This window comes from Limulus polyphemus, unplaced genomic scaffold (assembly GCF_000517525.1).
Source record: "Limulus polyphemus unplaced genomic scaffold, Limulus_polyphemus-2.1.2 Scaffold3321, whole genome shotgun sequence".
NCBI lineage: Eukaryota > Metazoa > Arthropoda > Merostomata > Xiphosura > Limulidae > Limulus > Limulus polyphemus.
Genome location: NW_013668931.1, coordinates 62,851 through 82,801, shown reverse-complemented (window position 1 = coordinate 82,801; position 19,951 = coordinate 62,851). Strand labels below are relative to the sequence as shown.

General features: G+C 31.1%; 2 protein-coding genes across 2 annotated transcripts in view; one reads left to right on the top strand and one right to left on the bottom strand.

Moving 5' to 3' along the window:
• LOC106469134 (isocitrate dehydrogenase [NADP] cytoplasmic-like) overlaps nt 1–5,908 on the top strand; it is a 24,457-nt gene extending 18,549 nt beyond the window's left edge. Inside the window, exons 10-12 of the mRNA XM_013929597.2 lie at nt 3,345–3,485; nt 4,347–4,509; nt 5,038–5,908. Coding sequence (XP_013785051.1) covers nt 3,345–3,485; nt 4,347–4,509; nt 5,038–5,119 — 386 coding nt within the window. The 3' untranslated portion in view covers nt 5,120–5,908. The remainder of the gene's footprint in view (nt 1–3,344; nt 3,486–4,346; nt 4,510–5,037) is intronic.
• Nucleotides 5,909–10,230: 4,322 nt separating this feature from the next.
• LOC106469137 (kinesin-like protein KIF2A) overlaps nt 10,231–19,951 on the bottom strand; it is a 61,167-nt gene continuing 51,446 nt past the window's right edge. Inside the window, exons 17-22 of the mRNA XM_022397562.1 lie at nt 15,063–15,130; nt 14,687–14,810; nt 14,272–14,373; nt 12,444–12,516; nt 11,366–11,428; nt 10,231–11,049 (exon numbers count right to left, since the gene is read on the bottom strand). Coding sequence (XP_022253270.1) covers nt 10,970–11,049; nt 11,366–11,428; nt 12,444–12,516; nt 14,272–14,373; nt 14,687–14,810; nt 15,063–15,130 — 510 coding nt within the window. The 3' untranslated portion in view covers nt 10,231–10,969. The remainder of the gene's footprint in view (nt 11,050–11,365; nt 11,429–12,443; nt 12,517–14,271; nt 14,374–14,686; nt 14,811–15,062; nt 15,131–19,951) is intronic.

The following is a 19,951-nucleotide window of genomic DNA, read 5'->3' as shown; positions in this document are numbered from 1 at the left end:
CTACTCTAGCCAATTTTCTATCTAATTTAATAACGTCCCCCCCCCCCCACCACACACACAGATTTAATTTTTGTAACAAGTCTTTTTTGTGAAGAACCTTATCAAATGCTTTCTGAAAATCAAGGCTAAACCAAATCCACACTATGTCCTTCATCAACTCTTGCAGTAACATTCTTGAAGAATGTCAGAAGATTAGTTACAGAAGACTTTTCCCTTAGTGAAACCATGCTGGCTCTTTGACACCATATGAAACTGCTTTAAGTGACTCTGCAATGCATCTTTAATCACACTGTCCAAAACCTTTCCAACTACTGATGTTTATCACCTCCTTTAAATATTGGACAAACATTAGCCAACTTCCAATCTTCTATAAAAAATATTACCTAGTGGTTCACAAATAAAATATTTAAGTTCCTTTAAAACTCTAGGATATCTTTTACGTCAATATTTTCCCCTTACATTAAGTGCTCTGGTTGAGGCATAATACATGTATCTTCCTTTGTAAAAACTAAAGAATGTGTTATGTTTATCTCTAATATGATCTCTTTTAACCTTTACTAAACCATACTGACATGTTCTGCTCTATTGCCCCCCTTTTTTTTGTAGGGAATATGTATATCAATTTTTCCCTAAATTCTTCCCACACCTGTTCAAGATCACCTCCCAAGTCTTTAGTCCAATCTACAGAAGCCAGATCGTGTCTCATTCCATCCAAATTGACTTTCCTGAAATTTGGAATCGGGTACTATCCTTCCCCAATTCTGCATGTAGTAAAATCCCAAACCTAATAGTGCAGTGGTCGCTTATACTTAAATGCTCACCAACCATAACTCTGTATATCATATTCACATCAGATGCTAATATTAAATCTAATATAGCTTCTTCTTGTAGGTTCCATCACCAGTTGGTGTATAAAAGTATCCTGAACTATTTCCAAAAACTTGTACCCCTCTCTGTCAGACTCAATTTTCTCAATTAAAATCTCCCATAATAACATCTTTTTTTCAGCTACCATTCTGATCTCATTATATATTTTCTCATTAATTTCCACGTTCTGACCTGGTGGTCTGTAACAAAAACCAATTACAAAACTTTTCTCTCTATATCCACTAACACTAACCCAAACTAACTCAACCTCAGTGCTAGTTTCTTTCATGTGCTCTAACACAACAGCATGCATTTCACTCCTCACATATAAAGCTACTCCTCCCCTTTTACTCAATACTCTGTTTCTAGTAAATAATCTGTAGCCTGGTATTTCAAACAAATTTCATCAAAATTGTTCAAATCCAACCAAGTCTCAGCGATACCAATAACATCAAAAATTATCAGTTTCCACAACTGCTTTGAACTCGGTTTTATTTCTAATAATCCTAACTTTACAATAATAACAATTAATCATAGATTTTAAAATACATTCATGTTTTATGCCTGTTGTACATGTTTTCCTGTCAATTATATTTCCTGTTTTACTAATATCATAGCCCTCACCTCGGTCTGGTCCTAGTTTAAATCTACTACTACAGCTGAATTAAAAGCCCTTGATAACATACTAGCCCCTGCCTTAATTAAGTGTAAGTCATCCATTCCAAAAAGATTAAATTTCCCATTAAAATTATCCCATAAATCCAACCAGCCTATTTGCTCATCCCTACATGCTGATCTAAGTCTGAAATTCAATCCTAGTGACCTACTTAGTATCTCATCCTCACAATTTATTCTTAGCAATATCCTTGATAAAATCAAGCTATGACTCCTTTTGTTGAATGCCCTTATCAATGTTTAATACTTATCAATAAGCTCCTCAGATCCATCTTTCCTTACATCATTATCCCCAACATGTACCACAAAAACTGCATTGCTACTAGCACCCTTAACTATCTCTGTGGTTCTATCAGTTATATCCTGTACCCCTGCTCCTGGATAGCATAAACATATTCTTTTGTTCCTATTTACTCCACATACTACTCTATCTGGATGTCTAACTAGATAGTCACCTACAACTATAACTTCCTTATCCTTTACACTATCATCCCTTGTGATCCCATCTGTTTCCCTTACCTGCTCTCCCTCATCATTAGCAAGTGCTTGGAACCGGTTGCTTAACCTAAATCCAAGCCCATCCTTGCCCCCTAAATGCATTATTTTCCAAACTTTTAGCCCTATTTCCTTTCTTAGCTCCCTTGAAATCCTGTTTACATGTATAAGTTTAAGTTTTACACTAAGCCCGCCACAACTATAAGAAATTTACATTTTTCCCTTTCCACCTCTGCAACTCCACTTCTAACCTGCAAATAAATTGTACATCCTGGCTACTAGCCTCCCTAAAAGTACACTTTAACCCAGAGTTTATAAATAAAACACTCTCCTGGCATCTGTCACAGTTTATCAACTGAGAACCCTTAGTAGCTAGACTGTTCTTAACCATAGCTGATAATTATCTTGACTGTAAAGTGAAATGAAGTTAAGATTATATTTAACATGCTATTAGTATTACTATTAGTACTAAAGTGTAACAAGTTTGATCTAGCTTCAATAGCTTACAATATTAAACATTCAATACTAATCTCTATAAATAATTAATAATATAATAGGTTATAAACATAAGCACACTCCTATTTTTAACCAAAAATCGTACAACCAAAATTTAATATTAAACCTAATGATAATAGTAAACGAGTAACTATGTGTAATTAAAATCTGATTTAAACTTAATTTAAATACACTTTTTACTTTAAATATCAATAATTATCACAAATGAACTTTAAGGTAACTATTACTAAGCAACTTTCAAATGATAACTATAAAATTTTATTTAATATAAATGCCTTATCAGTTAAAATTAACTTTAAGCCTAATGTTAATAGTAACTGTGTAATTATAACCCAGTTTAATCTTAATTTAAATACACTTTTTTGTTTCAAATAGCAATGCTTATCACAAATTAACTATATAATATCTATTTATAAACAACTTTTGAATGATATCTATTAAATTTTATTTAAATAAATGCCATATCTTATCTCTTTTCTTCATTGCTGCAAAAAAAAGACTTCCTATCTCATTCAACGTGTCCTCTATGAACGTAAACTTCTGTTCACTTGTCATCTATATATATTAGTAAGGTAATTCTGAGCTTTAAAAGTTATGATATTAATGGGAGTGTTGGGCATTCCCTTTCATTATTTTGAGTCATAGCACATGATTCACTCATCCCATGCTCCATTGTCAGATTTCAAAATGTTAACAAAAAGTTGAAACTGATACTTCCAATGTTGTTGACGAACTTGTCTTACTTTGCCAATGAGTTTAAAGCACATGATTCTGTATGTTTGACTACTTAGGTTACGGTTCCCTTGGCATGATGACAAGTGTATTGATGTGCCCTGATGGGAAAACTATTGAAGCTGAGGCAGCACATGGCACAGTCACGCGCCACTACCGATTTCACCAACAAGGAAAAGAAACGTCAACCAACCCTATAGGTGTGAAAAAAATATTTTTTCTTCATGTTATTAGTAGTCTTGAAATATTATATTGTTTGAGTACAAACTTGTATACAAACATTATGAATTCTGACACCACAAACATAAAACACGTTAAATACATATTAGGCCTATCATTTTTATTTTGCATTTTCATGGCTCATTTCATATTAAAGATTTTATTTAGGTTGTAGACAAGATGGCTGAAACTAATATGTGTTTTATATGAAATGTATTATACCACTGTTTTCGTGTTTATTAGTATCTAGGAATAGAACATGTAAACATTAATGTGTCTGTGATAAACTACCCTATTACATGAGCAGTGTATTTGTAAGAGGTCAGCTTTGATCAGGTTGCTAGTTTGTTAATATATAAAGCTTGCAATCTATTTAATAATTAAAATAAGAGAAAAATAGAGAGAAGTACATTTGATGACAAGATTATGCATAAAAAAAACAAAAAGATTCAGGGTACTTAACCCATGTGTACCAAAGGGAAGATAACTTGGTAATTTAGATAATATTTGTTTTACAATCAAATTTTGTTAAACCTTTGTTTCTTGAACATCATTTTCTCTATCCATAAATTTGAGAAGCTGACATTAATTGCCTGTTAAGATTATTTATGAATACCTACTATCAGAGCCCCTCATGTCTGATTGAATGTATTGCAGTAAAATACAGACTTCAAAATCACTTGTAGTAGTTCCATAGCCTGCAAATGTAAAGATTGTTACATTAACATTTAATTAAAAGTAAATTTTGGTGTACATGTACGTCTTAATATAAGATTTATATTTGTCCATCTCTGCATGCAGGTCTGGGAAAGTAAGTCATAATTCTATTTGTAATTTTTCAGCATCAATATTTGCCTGGACTCGGGGATTGGCTCACCGGGCAAAACTTGACAATAATGTAGATTTAGCAAAATTTGCTAACAACCTCGAACGTGTTTGTATAGAAACCATTGAGGCTGGTTATATGACTAAAGATCTGGCCATCTGCATCAAGGGTCTTAGCAAGTAAGATATATCTATTTTACCTTCTTATATGACTAAAGATGTGGTTTCTGATATATTGTAGAATTTTGTTGAACACAACCTAAGGCTTTAGGTCACAGAATCTAGGAACTCCTTAACAAATTCATGTTAAGTCTGATCAAATTACAGACAAGTTAGTGTTATTATTAATAAAGTTTTCATACAATTTATAATTTTAAGTAGGCTTATGGATGAGTTTAATGATTTTTGTGTTAATGGTTAAGAAAGGTTGCTTCTAAGTTGAAAGAATACAAAATGTTATATTTTTTTTATATTGAAGTTACTATGTAGATTTTGAATATTAAAGATTAAATTACAAACATTTTGTCTTCATAATTTGGAAAAAAAGAAACTCACTTATTTGATAGGTTCAATTTTAAGGAACTTTGCTCTAAAAGAGAATTTTTTTTCTTGGATTTATTGATAATTTACTTTGAACTTAGATATGAACAAAATACACAGTTCTGAACTCTGACATATTAACTGTTTGACTTACCATTTTCTTTGCAGAGTTACACGCTCAGATTATCTTAACACCTTTGAGTTTTTGGACAAGTTAGCAGAAAATTTGGTGAAGAAATTAGAGCAGTGACTGCTGAAAAGTTCCATAAGCCGACTCTGAGCACAAATGACACTAATCAAGGGCTTAAATCTTCAGGTTGTTATATCATTCCTCATGTTATGTTATTAGGAAATTCCAAAATGGTACAATAAATCAGAAATTTTTAAAGTATAGTAATTGAATATCTAAATAACCTTCGAGTATTCATTTTTTGTAATATACAAACCTAATTGAACAAAGCATACTGTACGAGATATATATATATATATAAGCACTGTACTGTATATTTTGTTTATTACCTGAAAAATATCATGTAACACGATATTCATAGTAAAGCAAGAACCTATTACATTGTGTTTTTTTCATGAGGTTTGTGAAACTGTTTATAGTATAGTATGCAAAAGTTACCATTACATGGACCAAAAAAAGGGTTTTAAAAAACAAGTAAGACATTGACAGCATCTTCAACAAATATATAATATTCTTTCATAAGTACTCCAAATCTTTACATATGAAGTCTTCTGTTCCAGTATCTCTATATTTAAATTTAGTTTGTCATTATAACAGATGCTAAATGATTAAATAGAAATGACTGTCCACAGGACACTGGTTTATCCTTTTTGTCATATTCAAAGAAAGATGTCCTTGCTTTTATTACCCAGATGTCACATGACTAGGTGAAGTGTCTTTAATGTCTTGACATATGATTTTCATTTTCCCGTGACAAAATTCGAATTGCCTTTATTTTCAGCTTAGTTGGTCACCTCCCTAGTCAAAGGTGACAAACGGTATTATTAAACTTGGTTTTCAATCAAATTACCAAGATACTACAAGTTTATTCATATTCTTCTGACTCAACGTAATATGTATTATTTATTTATTATATATATAAAAATTCAAGGTCTCCTACATAATATAGAGTTTCCACCTTTATTGTTGCTATGGGAAACTTCCTCACTGCCTCATCAATTAGCACACATAGGTGTACCTTGCCAGGTTCACACTACTACATCCAATGTCTCACAGAACCTTCACTTTCTTTTCCCCAACATAGCCTTCACATATTGGTATATTATGAATTATTAGAACCTCTCAATATTTGGAACTTCAGCCAACCATTAGTTGTGCACTGATCAATCATGTAAATGGCACTTCCTTCTTATGGTGAATCTCAAAAGTTGTCTCAATTCTGTTTCTTCTGGCAGCAGCACCCATGGTGTCAGTCACTCTTTTCTTGTTTCTTACCAGCATAATCTTTGTAAATAGCTCCAGCTGCTTTATGTTGAGATTTCTGCTGTTGCTTGCTGGTAATGGACTTTGCAATGTGTCTCATTTTATAACAAACATCTCTTTTTCCTTCTGTCTATTAACCTCCTGTCACCTTTGGTAAACTCTTGCTTCTGATCAGCCATCACTGAATTTAACTGGAAATTTTGGAACTTGCCAGTTTTACCCCCTCCATGGGCTTCCATATATTGTTCTGCCAGCTTGATCATCTCCTTCACACCTTTTGGTGCTCTCTCTTTTAGGAACAGTAATGTGTCAGTTGAACACGTAATCATGAACTTGTTCACATACTAATAGGTCTGCCAGTTTCTTAAAACTATTTTCACACTTGGCCATGTCAATCCATCTGGTGAAGTATTGCCATAGACATGCTACAAACTGAAATAACAGTTTCAGGTTTGACTTCTCTGAACTTCTGGTGAAAACCTTCTTCAGTAAGTTCATCCTGTTTCAGTAAAGCCACTTTTAATTTGTCATAGTTCATGGCATATTCTGGCATCATGCCAGCATATACTTGTAGGCTTTTTCCTGTGAGAAGTGGGCTGAGACAGACTGCCCAGTTCTGACTTTGGGTGAATCTTTCTGTTCATCAAATTTGGGCAGCTTGGGTTGACTGGCCCTAACTCCATTGTCATTCAGCTTTGGGGCAGCTTTGCAATCTCAATTTGTGCTCTTATTCTCTCTAGTTCTAGTCTCTCCTCTCTCTTTTTCTTCTTTCTCAGTTTGTATTCTTATTGATGAAACTTTGTAGAGTGGATGGCAACTGCCTGTTGTAGAGGACTTGAAGATGGAAGGCAGAAGACTTTTGAAACATTATCCTCTACACTTGTGTCTCTACAACAGGCAGTTGCCATCCATTCTACAAAGTTTCATCATGAATACTCTGCCTAAACAATCTATCAAAGAACTGTATTCTCATTCTTTCTATTTCCAGTTTCTCCTTTGTCTTTCTCTTTTTTAATAAACTCTCATAGTTCACTCACTGTCTTTTAACCTTTGGCACTCTCCAATTTCTATCCATTTATTATAATCTGACATGGTTCCACAGCATGATTGTAATCTACACACTATTTGCTCTGCTACTACAGTTGTGTGTATATAGGCCTACTGATTTCTGCTGTAGTTCATGTTTTCTTCTACTGCTGTTTACCACTGTATAATCCTGGCTGTGGTTTGCCAAATGTCAGGCTACTTACTTTTTAATAATATATATAGAAGGTAAATCTATATATATATATATGGGTGTGTTTTGGGCTAAGGACTCTTCTACAGTAGGAGTCTGCAACTTGTTCGTGTTAAATTCAACAATGAATGAATAGCACACACTCTGCTTATTTTAAAATAATATATCCAAAACAAGTTGAACGAATGTAAAAAAAATTATTTACACTATGTATATCATAGTTGTATCTTAAATACTATACAGTTCTCTTCTTGTCAAAGTCCACTTAAGCCAATTCAATTGCTTTAGAATTCAGTTGACAAGCCAAACTATTTTTCTCTCAAACACTGTCATGTATAATTCACTTATTCCTTTTCTTCACTCTGTTTTTTTTTATTTTATCACAACAGTATTAGTTTCTAATTCTCTTGCACTGTCGTATCCTGAACTTCTGATACTAGTCTGTTTTTGTCAAAGTCCACACAGACAGGTTCAATTGCTTTAGAACACCCTTTATGAGACAAATTATTCTCCTAAAATGTCAGAAAACTGTTAATGTAACTAGAACATACAAATCGTTAGGCTAACTTTAAATTTTTAACCTTTCTTTCACTCTTCCCACTCTCTGGTCGTCGCTATTTATATCTTTCACCGAGGCATTCTAGAAATCTCCGTAGCCTTGACAGTATAATATCAGCATACGCCACACAACATGCTCTATTCTATCTCCTCATTCAAAGTATGCAAATACCAACTAGATGCATCAGTTGTTAAAGAAAGTTTGTGTAAAGTTGACTGCATATTGAATTAATTATTATCAGTTGATTATGGAAAGGTGTTTTTTGGTACAAGGATTATTTATTATGCAAGGTATGCACCATAAGGTGATATTATTTTAACTTGTTTTTACTCATTAATTTACAGATAATTGCATTTTAAGCATGCAGTCAAATTAAACTTGTATATTGCTGTCCATAAGGATATTATTCATTTGCTTAGAAATGGCTCTTGCAAATTGATTAGGTGAAAAGTCTGAGTCAAATTCTGGCTGGAAATGAAAGGTCTTTGACAAACTAGAGAACAAAAAGCATAAAAAAAAAGTTCAGTTGATATGTGGACAATTTTGGCACTTATTGATTTTTAGGATGCTGAAAAAGTAATGCATATGAGCACAGGCACAAAAATCCTGCTAAGACTACGAATCATTATTGACATTCAGAACTTAAGAATGAAAAATAAGAAAAATGTAGTGAACTTAACAAATAGTTTTATATTATTTCTAATGAAGACGGCTTATTTTATTTATTCAAATTGCATTTGTATGCATGCAATGGAAGTAATCAACCCTTAAATAAACAATATTTCGTTTATTAATTGGTGTTTTCATGTTGTGAATGATTTCTAATTTCAAAACTTGTTTGTTTTGGGTCCTGCTTGACCCTCCAGTTACCATCCCAAACTAATTATATAGATAGAATGCAAGTAGCTAGTAAAATTATAAAAAGAAACATTTAAGAATACACTAGCTAAAACTTTTAAATGTAAAAAATAAAAATGGGTACATGTTAAAGGCCAAATGGGCTACAGATCAGTGGGTTTAGAGTTTGAGACATGCTCCCCCACTTTAGTTATGGATGCATTATAAAAGTGACAGTCACTTAATGGGTTCAAAGCCCTTTTTGTTCTTACAAGTTTTACATAACAATTGACACCTTTAGCTTGTATGGATATCAGTTTTTTAAACATTTTTCTAGAGTATTTATACATCAAATTGCTTGTATGACTGTTGTTGTTTATGGAGTTTTTGATAATACAAGTGACAAAAAATGTAGATAAAAGTATCACTAATACTGTAATTAACCTTACTAATTACTACCAGGGCCCTCACATACTTTACCAAATGTTTTTGGTCAGTTCTTTACCGTGAATCTTGTAACATGCAGTATGTGAATACCACATATAAAAACAAATCTGTAGTTTGAAGGCTAACTTGCCACAGATACATCTTCAAGTCCAAAATGTTTGACTTATCATAAACATACTCCGATCAATAACAAATAAGCACATTCTCAGTATATGTAAAAGTTTGACTGAAAGGTTTTGATCATCTTTAAATACTCATGTAACTAGTTCATAAAGACTGAAATACACAAATGCTGCATACTGTGACAGGTTTTCTATTCAGGCATTGCATCTCAAAAAATGATTTTCTTTGGGGAAAACAACTCCAAAAAATAGTTTTATAATAACCAGCAGTTTTTTTATGTATTAAAATTGTTTTAAAAGTGGTTAATGTTAGAGCCAAGTTTGTATTACGTAATTTATTTGGACTATCACCACATCTTTTTTTAGTTTTTTTAATGCACAAGCTTTCTGTTCAATTACCTATACCTTCTACAGGCTCGAGACATTTAATAAATTGAGCCGAAAGCATGTGCATTAATACGAATATGAGTACTCATGTTAAAAGTCACTTGGAGCCAAGTAATATTTATTGATCCTAACAAAAATTAGCCAAATTGTTGACAAATTTCCCTAACTTACAGACCTGAATCTTTTCTTCCATGCACTACAAATTCAACTGAGCAAATGATTTCTGAAAAATATACTGTTCTGAACAATTTCCATAGCCATAAAAACATGAAGAAATTGCCATAGTTATTTAATAAATCACAAAAAAATAAATAGTATTTTGTACCACAAAAGACCTTTTATTGAACAATAGAATCTTTATTCAGAAATAGCAAATGAATTTTTGTGATACCTTTAAAAACAGGTTAGAATGTAATACAATTTCAAGCAAGAAAATCACCATATAAAATTAAGAGGGCAAAAGCTCTCATTCAACAGGAAGCTGTACAATTCTTAAACTACTGTACAAGGTTCATCACAGAACTTAAAGTAAACTGAGAACAGAAAATGATGGTCCATATTTCACTAGAACGTGTTTACCCATCTACGAGAGGGATGAATAAAGATACATTTATTACGAGCTAAATATTTTGTGTATATACACATAAATGATTTTCATTGTAGCATATGAGTTAACCAGGTGAAAAAAAAAGATACCAGTTTTGTTTAAGTTTCTAACAAAAAAATTTCTCTTGGTTAAAATGATCCTCCACTAGAAAATTGCTTATTAAATTACTCTATCTAAATGAGCAAGAAGTCGCGTGTCACAGTTTGTGATTATTTTTTTCTACTTTGATTTGCTGCTTCTCACCACACAGGAAGTGATTGACAGCTAAAGTATTGCATGCAAACACACACATGTCTTGTAAAAAGGAAATCTAACTGTTTTGAATTTGTGAAAATGTAAGACTATTTAACACGTTTTATACAATTGGTCCCCCATGGGGAATAATGCGAGTCTCTATAAATCTTGTTGGAGTGGACGAAAAAGGCCAGGAGAAAGAGATATGTTAATCCCTTTATTTAGTTGGAACACGTTTGATGTTCTTGCTCATCTGTTCTTCTTCTGCTAATTGTTGGCGGAAGGAGGTGACTTTTTCTGTAGAGAAATAACATACAATACATTCAACAACTGATTTTTCTGAAGATACGTAATGTCCTTAATCTACCATGACTTATCCATAAAATTAGTGTAAGAGACGGAATTTCAGTCTATTTAAAAAATAAAATGACAAGTAGATTCAATGCTTTGTATTGCTTCCTAAACTAAAAATAATCACCTTCATGTTTTTATCTTTGGAGTTTACCTACATCTTCATATAAAATATCTCTGATGGCAGTCCATGCCTAAACACATCATCATATTCAACTGTGAGAAAAAATATTAAAGTCCAAAAACTCTTCATTTAAAGTACCTTTAAAACTTGCCAGAGCTTCAATCTTCTCTGATAACAAATCTTCTACTTGCTGAGCATAAGCTGTGAAACAAAAGCAGTCTTTCTAAGAGTATCAGCAATAAATTTGTTTCTTCTAATTTATGTACTAAGTCACCTTTAAAACATTCATTGTTCTTGATATCGGTAACTAAATTCAAAGTACACAAACGTCATCAAGTGATAAATTATGGTGTATTTACTAAAGAAAATTTCAAAACACACAATGATTTTTTGAGCCATGCAGCATTTCAATAAGTTAACCCTTTCACTACGGGCTCGGTGGATTACACCAACCTTCGGATCCTAAACTGATATGAGCCTTTAGATCTTACCTAAAGCTGGTCAATCTAAACACAGCAAGAGAAACATTCAAACAGAAGATGAAATAAATAATAATCTGTATTGAAAACAGTGGAATATAATACATCATTTGATAGATTAAAACTTTGGCTTTCTATTGTTTATAAGTAATATAGTACAAAACATCAGAGAGAACTACCAGTAATTTGTGAAAGAGGGAATGTGATAGGTGGGGTCTGGCAAGTGGTTCTAATTTTGTAGTTGATTACTATAAATATATATGATTGAAGATTATAAAAATTAGATTTTAGCTTAGTAATATCTATATTATAATAGATAATTTACTTCTCAGATGTATAGTAAATAAATTAAAGACGAGGGAAGACCTTGAGAATGAATCTTGCAATTCTCATACTAAGGGAGATTTTTAAAAACTTGCATGATATTAATATTTATTTATTAACTACATTTTGATGCCAAGTTTATTCGTATACATTGATAATAAAGTACTTTAAGTTTTGAATGTAACTAAAAAAGGCATGACATGCATACTTTGACCTACCCTAGTGAGAGGGTTAATGCTTTTTTTGTACCTTATAATTATATAAAATACATTCACTCAAACTATCATGAGAACCACAATTACTTATAAAACAAAATCTTGAAATAAATAACAGAAGAATGGAATAGCGATATTCTGGTTAACTTCTGGGCTGTATTTTAAATCAGCACAACTTTTGAAATATATGAAACTTACCATCAACATCATAATCGACTTCGTTTGCCATGTTCAGCAGGCTGATATCAACTTCTAACCACTTATTACTTGCCTAAGTAATAAAAAAAGAATTGTTGTTTGCAATTAAATCTTCCACCTTTATAAACAATGAAATTTAAATATTGTTCTCAGTTTATGCAACACTTTAGAAGTAGTGTAGAAAAACAGCACAGTTGTAAAGTTTTTAAAAACTCTTGTTTCACTTAACACTTAAGAGTTATGATAAGGCCTTTAGTACAGGTAGGTATTTTAAGTTCTTAGCCCTATCTTGTACAATGTGTAGTCATCATGATTGCTCCCCTAGGCTAGCTGCTTTTGAACATAATTTTTGGCTTAAACATCTCTGTAGAAAGGCCCATCAGTTTTTTTCAGCAACAATCCTGACAAGTGCTTTTAGACAATGTTCAAGTGTATTTTTAGAATAAGTAAAACTGAAGAAAACTGAGCTCGACACAAATGTTTTCTGCAAACAAAAAGCACACAAAAAATAAAATATCCAATCAAATGTTAAGGAACAACAAAGAAATGGCATAAAAATAAAGATTAAAATAGGTTTGGTATGCCATACCATCACTTAACATCAAATTTCGAGCACTGATTTTATACAAATTCTTAGATAAAATACCAATGTTTAATGCAGGCATGTGCAATATATTGCTTGTGGACCACATCTGGCCCACAATGTTTTACATCATATTTTAAGAACTTATTGTGGGATGCAGCCAGCAGGCCATACTTTGCACATGCATTTTTTAATGAATGAAGTAGTGGCCTTTCACTTGTGAGCTATAAAATGACAAAAAAAATCAGAATGATAAAAATACAAAATCAATTATGTAAAAGTAATCATGAATAATGATTATGCTTTACGTCTGAAACTTCAATTAAAATAACACTGGTAAGGTATACATCAGTCTCTCAATTTCTCAGCTTTTTAGTTCAACAACATAGGATTCTGAGTAAACATAACATTGATAGATTATGAAAACACTGAATAGTATAGGGCTATTCAAAAGTCACATCCAATAAAGATTACATGGAAAGCAATGAAACATAGAATCACAAATGTACTGTATTGCTGCAGTTCTCCATTTTCTGTATATTCCCTCAAGGGAATGTGTATTTTAAATAACCCTGTATAAAAAAGATGACCTATAAAGAACAATAATGAAGAAAGTCAAAATAATTGACTTAAATACAAAAGCAACAAAATCAGTAAATAAAACAAAAAAATATAGTATGTTTTGTAACCTGAATAATTTTGTATTTTAAAGGTTTAGTGTACTTTTTGTTTTTATGTTATTTTATATTAAGTTGACTTACTGGTGGTGAACCTGTTACAAACACCCCAAAACAATACAAGGCTATAAAATATTAACAATTATCAAAGCAATGGCCAACTATAAGGACAACTCAAACCCTTTTATATTGAATATCATTGTTAAGTTTATCATATTGAAGCAACAAACATTTAAAGGAACTTATTGTTTGTTGAAAGTAAACTATGTTTATTAGATATTAAATTAAAATATATATGAATGAATTTTTTAAAAGCAGAAACTAGGTAGTATTTAGAAACATGATCTAAGTTTCATGGAATTTTTTAGCCATTGGGAAGGAGGAAGGATATCAATGGTATCCTCTAGTCCAGAAAAGATTAAGCTTCTGGTATCCATTTAAACAGAATTACAATTTGTTTGCTATCAAAAGTTACACTGCACATAGTTTCAAGATCAAGTAATAATAAAATCTTTATAAATTGAGAAATGCTCGTCTTACAGTCTATTAGATCAAATGCAAAACTTACATCAACCACAGTTTTGTGTATGTCCAAAATCTCCTCTTCCATTTTCTGGAGGTGAGATATAGCAGCATGGAATGTGACAAGATCATCTGAAAGCTCTTCCTCCTGACAGGAAAAAAAAAAGTGTAACACTTGCTACAAGATATAAAAATATCATTACATAACTTATATTTTATTCAATAATTTTTAAGCCTTTTCATGCCATTTGTGGCTATATCTCTTCCTCTTTTTCACTTATTAGCTTCAAACTTTGTTGAAGTTCTACCCCATTTTATAGAAAACTGTCTAATTATAATCCAAAGCAACAGAAATAAAAACTAAAATGTGGAGGAAGCATATGCTCTGTTTATTGTTGCAGTCTCAAGTTCTGTTAGATATGTTAAAAATGTCATAGCAAAAGAAAACACAATTAATTTACATTTTTGGATCTCAAGAGGGCAAAATCATCATCATCATCATCTTGTGTCATCATCTCTTCGTCTTCATTTTGATCAGATCTAATCTCAGTGTTTTCGGGATTATCCACACCCAATTCTTTTACTCTACAATAAATAAAAAAATAACATAAAATACTAAAAAAAACGAAATGTGATAAAACCCTGGTATGTTTAACAGGTGGTCTTCCATTCTTCAGATGTAAGTACAGTTTTTTTTTAAAGTTATTTATCAACTAATTTTATCCTGCATTTCATCATAACCAAATATTGAAATATTGGTTCCTCAAACTATATTCAAGTTAACGTTTTATGCAAGTTTATGTCAGGTTTTAAGGTTAAATATTGAACAAATATTACCTGTCTGCATATCGGAGGGTATTCAGCGAGTGCTCACAGGAACTCAAACCAGGAGAAATCATTGCTATCTGTAAAACAGGAAAGAAAAAATAATGTAACTAGAAAGTAAAATTATAACATAGCAGTATCTTAAAAACACTGTTAATGATACTGAAGAAAATCACAGAAATTAAAATACATTTAATATTCAGATTGTGATAACACCCAAAGGATAGCTATGTAATAAATCAGTGTTTCAAATACAACTTCCTTTTTTCCTTGCCATACAGAATATGTAGAACATTGTCTGAATTGTATTTAAATTGCATCTAAAATAGTTGGGACTTTCTCTGTCTAGTATAATACATTTTTAAATTTCAAGTTTTATAAAACCAAAGCTTGTACAATGTGAGTCATCATTACTCCTATTACATTCATAAAATATCATAATACAAAATATTGATAACTTTTGCCACTACATTTTCTTACCAACTCAAATATAAGTTTCAGACAGCAAACCAACCAGATGGTTGTTTATTGTAAGCCACTGCCACAAAGGCTTTATGCTCAAATAATATAATTTAAAAATGATTTAAATCAGTTATATTAATGAACAGAAGCTTACTATCAAAGCTTACAAATCTTTGTCTCCTACTGAAGGTACCTCTTAAGAGTAAATGATTGTTACTACTACACACAACATTTAAAATTACAGCAATCTTAAAGTGATATTATCATTTACAGGCTAAAATCAATTTAGATGTCAATCTATTAAACAGCACAACATAAATTCAAACATAAATTACTTACAAAGTATGGCAGTATAAAAAAGCAACTTATTTATGTCTTTAATGAACTTATAAAGTTTAGTTGATGGGTGGAAAAACTTTACATTTAATAGTGTCATCTTGAAGTTAAACAAGGAGAAGAGTATAAGCTGTACACATGAGATGATAGAGCAGTTTATTCATAACAATTCTGCAACTTACTCACTACCCGATAAACATGTACCGTATTTTTTGGTGTATAAGATGCACTTTCTTACCCCAAAATATGCTTGCATCCTATACACCGAAGGTATGAATAATATATATATGTATATATACGATATACACAAGCCATGTGTAAATATATTTAAATAGGCATGCATAGTTTACTTCAATTGAATGTATTATTTATAACAATAGTAGTTTTTTTCTTTTAAAAACATAACTATTTTTTATGCTCCCTAAATAATAAAAAAATAAATTACATTGAAAGCAATGAAGATTTTGTAGGTTTTGAACCAAACTAAATAACAGTAAACCTTTTTTTGATTTATGGTATTTTCTTATTTTGATGTTTTGAGCTCTTTTGTGTTTAGAACAATATATACTAATTTTATAAAGTATAAAATTGAATTTTTGTTCATTAAAAATCTTTAAAATGCGACTGTAGCTTTTTTTCCCCCAAAACTTTGTCTTCAAATAAGGATGTGTTTTATATTCTGAAAAATACGGTATTTGACAATAAATCCTCTTTAACCGGGTGTATAGAAGGTTTATGAAAAGAATGTCATTCAATACTTGTTTTTTCTGAACAATGTATTAAAGTATACTTTAGAGTCACGAGTCAAACACCATGTCATTGTGTTTGTTGACTCGCATTCAAAATTTTATTGAACTACTATTTTATGGATGTATGTCAATAAGTTTGGTATCAAATTATAAATTATTATTTTAGAACCACACATTAGTTAATTTTTTAATTTAAAAGTAAATATAAAAAAAACACCTAAATATTGATTTTTGTGTGTCATTTGGTATTTTGAGTGCAGCATATGTTCAAATTAGATGTTTGTGATGTCTGAATGTAAAGCCTGTAGTTTCTTACAAATTAAATACTCAAATTACCAATATTAATAAGCTAGAATGTAAAATAAAAACCTCCTATCTTTTCTATTTTCTGACATACTAATATATTTATTGAATTAACTAAGGTGGCACTGCCCACCTCTTCAATTTTTGAAAATATACTTGCTTTGGTACATATGTCACCCAATAATATGTGTATAACCAATCAAAAGTTAAGAATGTCCCCTAATGGCTTTCTCAGCTTTTTTTGAAGTATTTGGGCAGCAAACTCATTCTTTTCATGCTAGATTCCAAGCAAAATTTCATATTTTTTTAGTCCCAAATACAGCTTAGTTACTAATCTTGATAAATTATAGTGGAATTCTGTAGTATTGATATAGTTATTTATGATTTTTGGTTATTTCAAAATGTATATATAAAACCTAAAAAACTTTCACATCCTCCATGTGTGAAATTTGATAAGGTCTAGCAACCTACAGCAAGCAACAAAGGAGTACAAATTTTGTAACTAGTAGAAATAATTATTTGCTATACTTCTTTATTTAGTGTTCTGTGTTTTAAGAAAAATAACTGAAACTTAAGAACTTACTTGTAAATAGTAATAATGTGTATGCAGATATAATGTATTATAACCAAAATATGACTGTATTATACAAAATATTGGTCCACTAGAAAACAGCCAAGACATGTCAGTTTGTAAAGGCCAGTTTTATATTCTTGGATATGGTAACGTGAGTGCAACATATGTAAGTTAGTCAGGCATGACTGAAAGGTCCATATAATAAAAATAATAATATATATATATATAATGTATAATTTTATGAGATTTACACTATTTAGACTAAACATCCATGTTTTCGTGCTATAATTTGTAATTATTCTACACAAAAAAAAGCATAATGTATATTTATTTCCTAATTTTGTATGGTGGTTACAAGGTCAGTCAAATACATTGAAAATAACAGATAAAACAAAGTTTTTCTTAATAAACGTTTGATAATTATCTGGAGGTTATTTATAAAGATTTTGCATGTGAAATTTGAAATTTTTCTAATGCATGAAAATATTTTTAATCTTAAAATCAAAATTACCTTGCATGTTGGATAGACAACATTCGAAAAAAAAAAAGGCACGAGAAAAACATTATTTAAAAAATCTTAAAACTTAAATTATTGGTCCTCGACAATCCAGGGTTATGGGTTTGAGAGTATACTGTTTATCTCTTTCAGTATAATTTCTCACCTTTTTTCTTGTGACATTTTGAAGTAAGTGGTTTCTTGTATTTTTCACAGTAAAGGACTCTCAAAGTTATTAACTTTTGTTTACCTACACTGTCTGGTCATTTTATGAGGACCCTACAACTAATATTGGGTTGAATCATTATATGCTATGTTAACTTCTAGGAATCAGTGTTGAACAGAATATACGTGACCTAGAAAGTGTCTTGTTTTAAATGTAGTCAGTTCCCTGAGGATTATCACTTACAATTAGCCCTCTATCATGGCAATTCCTCCCTATTTCTATGAAGCTATACATAGTAATGTTTACAACAACTCCAAATTTACTTAAGTGTACTTTCACAAATTTGGCAAGGTTTTTGTAAACATAACAAGTCTGTTGTACATAAAAAATCAAGAATTTTAATAAAGTATTTATAATAAAGATTTGTCTGTGAATTTTCAAAGCTTTTACTGAGTCAATTTGAATGCAAGGCGATTTCTATTCTAAGAATAAAAAATACTTTTTTTTTCATCTTATAGTTTTCATATTTGCATAATCTATAAAATCTCCTAAATTAATTCCAAAAGTTTTTTCAGTGCCAGTCTGTTGAAGAGGTATTTCAAGAGGGAAGAAAACCTTATACAAATGGACATGGCATGTGCAGCTGTCATAGAAGCAGAATCTGAAAACAGTGACATTATAGAAGATAAGGACCTACTAAGCCTAAGAGCATTGAGTAGAGGCGAGACATACAAATACGTCAACGTGAGTGTCAAACTGACTGATAAGAAGGAAGAGGAACAAAATCTACTATGTCAGCATACAGATAGATCAGGAAATATGGACCTCAGGCAACACAAGGTCAAGATGGAGACAAGGGATCCCATTAAGGAGAAACCCTACTGGAGACCCTACCCTACGAAAGACAAACAAAGAAAGAACCTGTAAATGTTGGTGTAGACCATATGAGAAGACTTAGTATGTGAGCTAAAAAACAGTCTTGTAAATAGTGAAAAAAATATTGTAAATATTTATCTTGAAGAGGGGTTTATGTCAAGATATAGTGTATATATATATATATATATATATATTATTAATTACTTTATTTTTTGAGTGAATATTTTATGAAAGTTTAGTAACAAGACAGAAGCAATTATTTTAAAGTAATTGTTATGACAAGTTTAGTTACGTAACTTAGTAAGAGTCATAAGTTGTGTTTGTAACTCACTGATGTAGAGATTATTGAATGTTGCCGTTAATTTATTGATGACAAGGATATAGCGAGCAGACGATTAAGTAATAAACATATAAATTGTGTGAGGTGAGCGGGAAAACTCGACGGACAGATGAGAAGTAAAGTTACAAGAAGGAATTTGGCCAAAGAAAAGTTAAACGCAAAGTTAATTGTCGCAGTAGTGGAAGGCCTAACAGTTGATATATTAGAGTGAGACTAACGGTGTTGTAAGAGATAAGAAGAATAGTTTATTTTGTCAAAGAGAGTTCTAATGTAACTGACCTAGCCTAATGGACTTTGACAAATAGACAGACAATTCTTGGAAATACAAACAGAGAAAAACGAGTAGACGATTTTAAAAGTATAGATACAACCATGGTAATTCGACGTTAAAGTAAGTGAACTGTACTTGGATAGTTTGGCGATAGTAATAGAAAAAAATACTTCTGCTTGTCAACTGAAATTCTAAAGCAATTGAAAAGGCCTATGCAGACTTTTGACAAGAAAAAGATAACTATATAGTGTTTATGATATACCTATGATCTATCGTGTAAAGAATTTTTTGTACATGTGTTTAACTATACACCTGGAAAAAAGTTAAG